We start from the raw sequence: 9,825 nt of genomic DNA, 5'->3' as shown, positions 1-9,825 counted from the left end.
GGTCTAAAAGTGAACTGATGCCAATTAAGCTCAAAGACTCTTCGATCTTGGAAAGTATGCCTTTTAAAATTGCTAATAATAAGTTCACCTACATTAGCATAAAGATTACTAGGGATTTTAATTCATTGTATGAAGCTAATTTCTCCCCCGTTATGGTAAAACTACAAAATAACATTCTGTTTTGGAGATCTCTTCTCTTTGGAGATCATTTCCCTGGTGGGAAGAATTAATGCAATTAAAATGGATTTTCTCTCTCAGGTCCTTTACCTGTTTCAAAATATTCCTATCTTTTTACCTAAGAAATTTTTTAAGAAACTATGGGACTATAAAATGCACCGAATTAGTAAAGCTCACCTTTGCAAAGTAAAATCGGAGGGCGGACTGGCCCTCCCAAACTTTTTATTTTACTATTACTCTTGTGCGCTTCGTACTATTACAATTTGCCATTTTTGAATGTAACTATGACTGACTCACCTCTGGTTGACCAACAGATTCTTCCACCTCAGGTGTAAATCTCCCTGGTAACCACGGTTTGCTTCTCTGATCAAAGCTAGGTTGGACCTCCACCTCCTGGTAGGTCTGCAGCTGCTCCCTCTCTCCATGTTCAGATGATGGATTGATCAGAGATGTGGGATTTGTTCCAATCGGCATGTTGTTCTATATCCTAACTCTGATTTAAACTTCTCCCTGGTCTGTTGGTCTCCATGTTGTTCTCTAATGTTCTCTAACAAACATCTGAGGCCAGAAAACCAACAGCTGGATTCTCTTTACTAATCATGTGACTTCTGACAGCAGTGGCTTGTTCTGGATTTTATTTAGGGTTATCTGAATAAAGGGAGGATCATGATTACAGTTTAGTGTTAATGTGTTGTTTTGCCTGTTTCATGCATGATCAGAGGATTTATGGTGAGCCCCCGTCTCTCCACCCTGGAATGTTCTCCTGCTGGATTACTGTGTTAAAGCTGCTGGACTGGCTTATCTACGGCTTCTGGCTTCAACATGAGGTCTGCTGCTCTGTTCCTGCTGATGCTCTGCTGCTCTGTCGGTGAAGGCCGAGCGGAGATCTCTGTTCCTGCAGACGATGGCACCAGGACTGAAGCACGTCCCCCCAGGGACCTGAGCGTCCTCTGGGAAGAGGTGCAGGGCCTGAAGCAGCTGGTCCTCAGTCTAAAGGGGGAACAAGTGGAGCAACGACAAGAACTCCGGACTGTGGAGAGTCGGCTGAGGGACGGGGAGATGGAGGCAGAGCTGCAGAAGCAAAGCATGGATGAGCTGCAGATGGCGCTAGATCTCCTGCTGACGGAGCAGACCTCTGGTCTGAGGAAGAAGGTGGAGGAGCTGGAAGAGCAGACCAAAGGTCAGACTAGTTGTTGTGTTTCCTGTTCATGTGCTTCATTAACCTTATCATCCTATTGGCTGATCATAGCTGTGATGAGGAGATGAAGGCGAGATCCATCAACCAGAATCCGTTCAGTTCAGCATATTTGGACAGATAAAGGCAGAGAGTTCAGGTTCAATTCTATCCAAACCTTTTCCAAAAAGATGTAGTCTCAACTCAGCACAGCAACCCCTAAATCTCTGGTCCCCGGTTCCACAAGCAGAGTTCTGGTCTGCTGGGTTTTCTTTTGTCCGTCTACCAGGACATTCTAGAGAGCTTCATGCTACTTCCTGCTAACAAACTGGATGGAGATGCTGATTTCATTTTCCAGCAGAACTTGGTATTGGCCCACACTGCTAAAAATACCAAAAACTGCTTCAATGTCCATGGTGGGTATTGTGATCGTTTGGCCAGCAAACTGACCTTTAACCCTATCAAGAGGAAGATGATTGAGCTTTAGCTCTTTTTTTTTCTTACAAAAACAAAGCAACACAACTTTCAGCCTGTGGATGTTTAAACACTAAGAGACAAACCTCCAACCACCTGCAGCTGGAACTGGAGAGAAAAGTTGGTTTTCCATTGTACTGACTGAGTGAGGCTGAATAGAAATGCACACCGCACTTATCAGATTTTATATATGAACAGTTTTACAGTCATCCTCCACCTTATGTTTATTTAGCACATAAAACTGATAAAATACTCCGTTTTGAAAATGTTTTGTGGATCCTTCTCTCAGGCGTTGTGATCCTGACCCCAGACAGCTCTGACATTTCCTGTCTTGTTTGTTTCTCTTAGCTGAGATATCAGAGATTCATGCCAGAATAAACAGCAGTGAGAACTCAATGGAGATCCTGAAGAAGAAGAACTCAGGTGAGTCCCAGGAAAAACAAAAAGCTGCTGGTGTGTCTCTGCAGCGCTGAGCAGTTCGGTGCTGCTGTCTCCACAGCTGTTGCGGCTGAGCTGCCGTTCCTGCAGACCAGACTGAGGGCCAGTGAGAGCAGCGTGGAGCAGCTGAGGAGGAAGGACACAGGTCATCATCCTCCTCTCATCCACCTTCATTACTTCTTCTCTAGGTTCAGCACAGAGCTCCACTGAAGTGTTCACACTCCCTGACCTTATCCACATCTCCTCATGTTCCGACCACAAACTTCTTTGTATTAATTAGGATTCCTTTGTGACAAACCAACACATACGACTATGGAAGCAGAAAAAATTGATCATTTAAAAACTGGAAAATCTAAAAAAACGTGGCGTGACTTGTGTTTCCAATAAACATAGAATTGCACAAACTGAAACTACAAAAGTGAATTTGCTTTATGGAAACACAATAATATTGAAAAAGCTCAAGTTTTTTGATAAAAGGTTTTTTGGTCACATCAAATGGATGCATTTTGCGAAACTGCAATACAAACACTTTTTTTTGCATCACAAGTCACGCGATCAACAGCTGGATGTTACTACTTTTGAAAATGTAGAAGAAGACAACAGGAAGTAGCCACGGATATGAATAAGGAAGTAACAGGAGGAGGACAGGGTGTTTTGTTACTCAAAGTGCAGCTGGATCCACCAGAGCTCTCACAGCATCACTCAGTTAATAAAAGTGATGTGTCATTCTAAAATGTTGAATTGTTTGTTAAGTAGACATTTGTCACATGTTCTGAGTTGGACAGGCCAGTAGGATCTGATCCAGTGGATTTCTTTCTGGATGCCTGCTGTCAGTAACCTGCATTTTGCTGCTTTCAGTTCTGGCAGGCAGACTGTGCAACACGGAGAGTTTGATGGAGGAGCTGATGGGGCAGATCTCAGGTCAGGCTGCTCCTCACACTCGTTCGTTCTTAGATTCAGTGGGACTTTCTAAACGTTTCATCACACAGAGCTCAGGATGTTTGTGGACCTAGAAAACGTAGCTAGTTAGCATGTTTTCCTGAAGTTGTCTCAGTTCTGTTGCAGGAGTCTTGAATAAAAACTTCAGCTCAAAGTAAATTCTGAAGTCAGTTTGATTTAGCAAAGGTTGTTTGATCTCAAACTAAGAGCTGCAGGAACTACAGTAAGAGTATTCACACCCTCTGAGGTTTTTCACATGTTGTCTCACTGCAGCCACAAGCTTCACTGTATTTCATCAGCGACGCTCTGAGCCTCACTGCCAGCTTTAATCATCAGAACGGATCAAACTCAGACAGACTGGACGGAGGACGTCCGTGAACATCAGTTTTTACATTTTGTTATAGATTCTCAGTTGGATTTATGTTTGAACTTTGACTAGGCCATTTTAGCATATCAGTATTCTTTGATCAGATTCAAAGAATGCCACATCTGCTTTCACAAATAAAAGTTTTCACATTTTATTTGTGAAGAAAATGTGAAAACTGTGTGTTCGTCTATGACATGAAATCCCAGTAAAATACATTGAAGCTCATGACTGTAATGTGACAAAATGTGGGAAGTGGAGCGTTTTTATCATTCTGATGCAACAGTTTGAGTGGCAGCAAGAGTAGAAAAGGAAAGTATCTGTCAGGAGTCACCACAAGTGTTTGTGTTGAAATGAACAACATTGGTCAGATTTCCTTCTCTCCCAGAGATCCAGGCCTGCAACACTTCATCTGGGATGGATTCGGAAGTTCTGGTGCTGGAGAGTCACCTGGACATCCACCTGGACAAGCTGAAGGCTGACATCGAAGGTAACGGTCAGCCTTCTGGGTCCAACATGTTGGAAGACATTTTACTAAGAGCACATGAAGCTTCTACATCAGCCTCCTCTCCTCTGACACTGTAATGTATCAGCAGGTAAAGCTGCTGCAGCTGTTAGCAACACAAACAGCTGCAGCAATGAGCCCATAGTTACATCACATCCATGTTTCTGTCACCTTTTATTATTCAAAGCTCATCTACCTGTAGTGGGAAACTGGCTTGTAGCTGAGACTTTGATGAAAACTTCAGACGATACTGGAAGGCTAACATGCTAGCCAGAGCTATTCTACTGACCTCCAGATGACCTCCAGACATGCTTACAATAATTCAACTAGAACTGAGTTGCTTTATTCATTATTCATTTTATTTGTGAAATCAAAAAAAATTAAAAAATAAAACAGATGTAAGGGCTTTTTCTAATATCTTAAAATAAAACAGTACTGACTGAAAAGTAACTTTTCAGTAATATAAATACATTTGTTTTTGTCAATAATTCGTGAATAAAGATTAAACCATACAAGCTCCACAGGTTTATAACAAGACATTTTTTTCTGTTTTAAGTTCTAAAAAAAATCTCCCAGTGGAACTAGAACTTTTAAATCTATACTCAAGAGTTATTGACTTATTGTCTGCTTTAACAGCAGTAAAAAAATTTTACTGGAATATCAACATTTCAGCTCCACTGATTATCAGAAAAAGTTGGATGTTTTATCTGACTCTGTTTCTTTCCAGGTCAAATTCATGAGTTGGAAAACAAACTGAGTTCCAGTCATGTGGGTCTGGACGGCCTGAGTGCTGCTGCTGGTCAGACCATTCAACAACCGGTTATATGATCAGATTCTTTTATTCTGCCCGTTAACACCGAACTGAACTGTTTGCTGCAGAGCATCGCCTGAACCAAACTGAGAGACAACAGGATGAACTCAGGAACCACAACACAGGTGAGCAGCACTTTGACCCATGTGAAGGCAGATTGGTCCATACAGACCCGACTCACTGACCCAACATACAGGACATTACAGTAATCCAGCCTACAGGTCACCATGGATTACTGTTGCCCTCAAAGACCAGGTTTTATTTTTGCGAGCTGCTGCAGTGGAAACAGCTCAACTGAACTAATCTGACAGTGGAATTTGACTTTTGTACGTCAGTCAGCCTGTTTATGAGTTAGTTATATTAATTAAATAATGATTTTAGTAGTTTTGATGGCAGTCGTAGATGTTCTTCAGGATCGAGTTTTTTTAAACAGATGTAAAACATCCACAAGTTAAATAAAGGAAGGCAGTAATCAGGATGGCTTTGATCGATAATGAGCATTAGTTTAGATGTAAGAAGAACATTTCAGGAAAGTTTTAAAAGTAAGTTAATAAACTCTAGAATAAAGAAAAGGGAATCAATAAGAGTCCAGTGACTGATGGAGACAGGCAGCAATCCCCGGGGCGCTTCAAGGACCGACGGAAAAAAAGGAAACTATTTTTACTGTTTTTTGTTTGTTTGTTTCAGAGTTGGTGAGTAGACTGCAATCCAGTGAAAAACAGCTGAAAGATCTGAGGACATTAAACACACGTATGATGTTTACTTTATTGAAAATGAAACTTATTTTAAAAACAAGTTGAAAAATTAAATATATAAGAAAAGGCAAATCTGTTCTGTAGACATGGAGACCAGACTGAGCTCTACTGAGGAACAACTGGACCAAATAAAGAATCAGTCTGCCGGTACCATCATCAGGTCTTGTGTTTGGTTCTGTTCATCCTCAGTGAAATCATGAAATGAATGAATGAATGAATGAATCCTGTTTAGTTCTGGAGGTCAGACTGAGAGTCAGTGAGAAACGGCTGGAGGAGCAGGAAACAGGAAGCTCAGGTAACATGTTTTATGTCTTCCTGTTGAAATGAATTTGAAATAATACAAATTATTTAGCTGTTGCTCTTATAATTGTAAATAATAAAAATGATAAAGGTACATATTTCTGAAAAGTGAGCCAGGTCTTAACACAAATTTGACTGTAGAATAAAACTGAATGATCCAACAATGGTTCCTGGAGTGACTCCTTCCTAACAGTCAGTTTTCTGTCTAGAGTTGGTGAGCAGACTGAGATCCAGAGAGAAACAACTGGAGGATCAGAAGACAACAATCACAGGTTCCACAGGATCTGAGTGACTTGAAGCACAATAAACATGAAAATTAAGTTGACGTATTAAATCCATGAATAAAATCTGATCTGTTCTGTAGACATGGAGACCAGACTGAGCTCTACTGAGGAACAACTGGACCAATTAAAGAATCAGTCTGCAGGTACGCTGAGAGAAATGATGGCAAATGAAGCTCATTAAAAGAAGCTTCATTAGTAAAAGCTGATTTGTTGAGCAGACATGGAGGATCGACTTGGATCAGCTGAGGGACAACTGGAGCAGCTGGAGAATCACACAGCAGGTACCATCATCATCACCATCATCATCATCATCATCATCATCATCATCATCATGGTCTGAACTCATAGAGAACCTCACCAGTTAATGACAGCAGTGGCTCCTTTAGTGGCTCCATCTAGAGGAGAAAGTCTTCCAGATCCAGTGCTAAATGTTCATTAGAACATAAAGTTTATTAATCCTTTAGGATGTGCTCTTGCATTATTATTTGCCATTACCAACAATATTATAATTTATCGTCATAACTTCTGGAACTTACTTACTTCAAACAGAGACAAACAGGGTCAATAGAGACAGACTGGGTCAATAGAGAAATACAGGGTCAAACAAAGACAGACAGGGTCAATAGAGACAGACTAGGTCAATAGGGACAGACAAGGTCAATAGAGACAGACTAGGTCAATAGGGACAGACAGGGTCAATGGAGACAGACAGTGTCAACACACAGACAGGGTCAAACAAAGACAGACAGGGTCAAACAAAGACAGACTAGGTCAATAGAGACAGACTAGGTCAATAGGGACAGACAGGGTCAATGGAGACAGACAGTGTCAACACACAGACAGGGTCAAACAAAGACAGACAGGGTCAAACAAAGACAGACTAGGTCAATAGAGACAGACTAGGTCAATAGGGACAGACAGGGTCAATGGAGACAGACAGTGTCAACACACAGACAGGGTCAATAGAGACAGACAGGGTCAAACAAAGACAGACAGGGTCAATAGAGACAGACAAGGTCAATAGAGACAGACTAGGTCAATAGGGACAGACAGGGTCAATGGAGACAGACTGGGTCAATAGAGACAGACAGGGTCAAACAAAGACAGACAGGGTCAAACAAAGACAGACAAGGTCAATGGAGACTGACAGGGTTAAAAAAAAAAGACAGACAGGGTCAATAGAGACAGACTAGGTCAATAGGGACAGACAGGGTCAATAGAGACAGACTAGGTCAATAGGGACAGACAGGGTCAATAGAGACAGACTAGGTCAATAGGGACAGACTAGGTCAATAGGGACAGACAGGGTCAATGGAGACAGACTGGGTCAATAGAGAAAGACAGGGTCAATAGAGACAGACTGGGTCAATGGAGACTAACAGGGTTAAAAAAAAAAGACAGACAGGGTCAATAGAGACAGACTAGGTCAATAGGGACAGACAGGGTCAATAGAGACAGACTAGGTCAATAGGGACAGACTAGGTCAATAGGGACAGACTGGGTCAACAGAGACAGACAGGGTCAACAGAGACAGACAGGGTCAAGTGTTTCATCTGTTGAAGGAGAACATTTAATTGTTTTCAGTTTTGCCTCAGGCTAGCAGAAAAGTTGCAGTTCTGATGTATCTAACAGCCCATTTGCTCCCCCTCCACCCTGATGAGCTCCTCGACTATCTTCTTAGTCACTCTAATATTATTTTCAGTTCAGTTCTCCCAGATGGAGTCCAGGCTGACTGATGGACTGAATAGAACAACAGGTCAGTCACATTTTTTACTAATCATTTGGTTTCAAATCATTCATTTATCTCTCTGGTTGCTAACTGCATGCTAACACAACTACATCAACTTGTTCCATTAGATGAAGTATTAATTCATTCTGGCACTTCAGTCATGATCAGTTGATGACTAAGCTGAGAAGTAAACATTTAAACTTAGAAGTATAAATTTTAAAGGGAACTTTGTAGTCTTATAAATAAAAACAATGATCCAAAAAGGTTTCTTGTGTTTAGAGTTGGTGAGCAGACTGAGATCTGGTGAAAAACAACTGAAAGATCTGAAGATTAGAAACTCAAGTAAGGTGCTACTGAGAAGGCAATTAAAAATGTCATCGTATAAAATCCATGAATAAAATCTGATCTGTTCTGTAGACATGGAGACCAGACTGAGCTCTACTGAGGAACAACTGGACCAATTAAAGAATCAGTCTGCAGGTACCATCATCAGGTCTTGTGTTTGGTTCTGTTCATCCTCAGTGAAATCATAAAATGAATGAATGAATCCTGTTTAGTTCTGGAGGTCAGACTGAGAGTCAGTGAGAAACGGCAGGAGGAGCAGGAAACAGGAAGCTCAGGTAACATGTTTTATGTCTTCCTGTTGAAATGAATTTGAAATAATACAAATTATTTAGCTGTTGCTCTTATAATTGTAAATAATAAAAGCACATATTTCTGAAAAGTGAGCCAGGTCTTAACACAAATTTGACTGTAGAATAAAACTGAATGATCCAACAATGGTTCCTGGAGTGACTCCTTCCTAACAGTCAGTTTTCTGTCTAGAGTTGGTGAGCAGACTGAGATCCAGAGAGAAACAACTGGAGGATCAGAAGACAACAATCACAGGTTCCACAGGATCTGAGTGACTTGAAGCACAATAAACATGAAAATTAAGTTGACGTATTAAATCCATGAATAAAATCTGATCTGTTCTGTAGACATGGAGACCAGACTGAGCTCTACTGAGGAACAACTGGACCAATTAAAGAATCAGTCTGCAGGTACGCTGAGAGAAATGATGGCAAATGAAGCTCATTAAAAGAAGCTTCATTAGTAAAAGCTGATTTGTTGAGCAGACATGGAGGATCGACTTGGATCAGCTGAGGGACAACTGGAGCAGCTGGAGAATCACACAGCAGGTACCATCATCATCACCATCATCATCATCATCATCATCATCATCATGATGGTCTGAACTCATAGAGAACCTCACCAGTTAATGACAGCAGTGGCTCCTTTAGTGGCTCCATCTAGAGGAGAAAGTCTTCCAGATCCAGTGCTAAATGTTCATTAGAACATAAAGTTTATTAATCCTTTAGGATGTGCTCTTGCATTATTATTTGCCATTACCAACAATATTATAATTTATCGTCATAACTTCTGGAACTTACTTACTTCAAACAGAGACAAACAGGGTCAATAGAGACAGACTGGGTCAATAGAGAAATACAGGGTCAAACAAAGACAGACAGGGTCAATAGAGACAGACTAGGTCAATAGGGACAGACAAGGTCAATAGAGACAGACTAGGTCAATAGGGACAGACAGGGTCAATGGAGACAGACAGTGTCAACACACAGACAGGGTCAAACAAAGACAGACAGGGTCAAACAAAGACAGACTAGGTCAATAGAGACAGACTAGGTCAATAGGGACAGACAGGGTCAATGGAGACAGACAGTGTCAACACACAGACAGGGTCAAACAAAGACAGACAGGGTCAAACAAAGACAGACTAGGTCAATAGAGACAGACTAGGTCAATAGGGACAGACAGGGTCAATGGAGACAGACTGGGTCAATAGAGACAGACAGGGTCAAACAAAGACAGACA

The 9,825-nt window shown here is 41.3% G+C and overlaps 1 protein-coding gene across 1 annotated transcript; it reads left to right on the top strand.

Annotated features, from left to right (window-relative positions):
- The first annotated feature begins 562 nt into the window (after window positions 1-562).
- LOC103458132 (uncharacterized) lies at window positions 563-9,421 on the top strand. The gene is made up of 20 exons (XM_081603582.1): window positions 563-1,357; window positions 2,174-2,248; window positions 2,325-2,408; window positions 3,122-3,184; window positions 3,955-4,056; window positions 4,799-4,870; window positions 4,951-5,007; window positions 5,570-5,632; window positions 5,722-5,784; window positions 5,870-5,932; window positions 6,147-6,209; window positions 6,302-6,364; window positions 6,440-6,502; window positions 7,924-7,977; window positions 8,230-8,292; window positions 8,368-8,430; window positions 8,508-8,570; window positions 8,776-8,838; window positions 8,931-8,993; window positions 9,069-9,421. The coding sequence occupies exons 1-20, from the start codon at window positions 1,000-1,002 to the stop codon at window positions 9,185-9,187; spliced, it is 1,677 nt and encodes a 558-aa protein (XP_081459708.1). The 5' UTR covers window positions 563-999; the 3' UTR covers window positions 9,188-9,421.
- The last annotated feature ends 404 nt before the right edge of the window (window positions 9,422-9,825 follow it).

This window comes from Poecilia reticulata, chromosome 22 (genome assembly GCF_904066995.2).
Source record: "Poecilia reticulata chromosome 22, P_reticulata-male-v2, whole genome shotgun sequence".
Taxonomy (NCBI): Eukaryota; Metazoa; Chordata; class Actinopteri; order Cyprinodontiformes; family Poeciliidae; genus Poecilia; species Poecilia reticulata.
The sequence above is the reverse complement of the archived record's forward strand: the minus strand, read 5'-3'. Positions and strand labels throughout refer to the sequence as shown.

Coding starts and splice junctions, on each gene's coding strand:
- LOC103458132 (XM_081603582.1), top strand. CDS start 1,000: ATGAGGTCTGCTGCTCTGTTCCTGCTGATGCTCTGCTGCTCTGTCGGT. Junction 6,365..6,439: donor ATTAAAGAATCAGTCTGCAG/GTACGCTGAGAG, acceptor TTTGTTGAGCAG/ACATGGAGGATCGACTTGGA. Junction 8,431..8,507: donor ATTAAAGAATCAGTCTGCAG/GTACCATCATCA, acceptor AATCCTGTTTAG/TTCTGGAGGTCAGACTGAGA.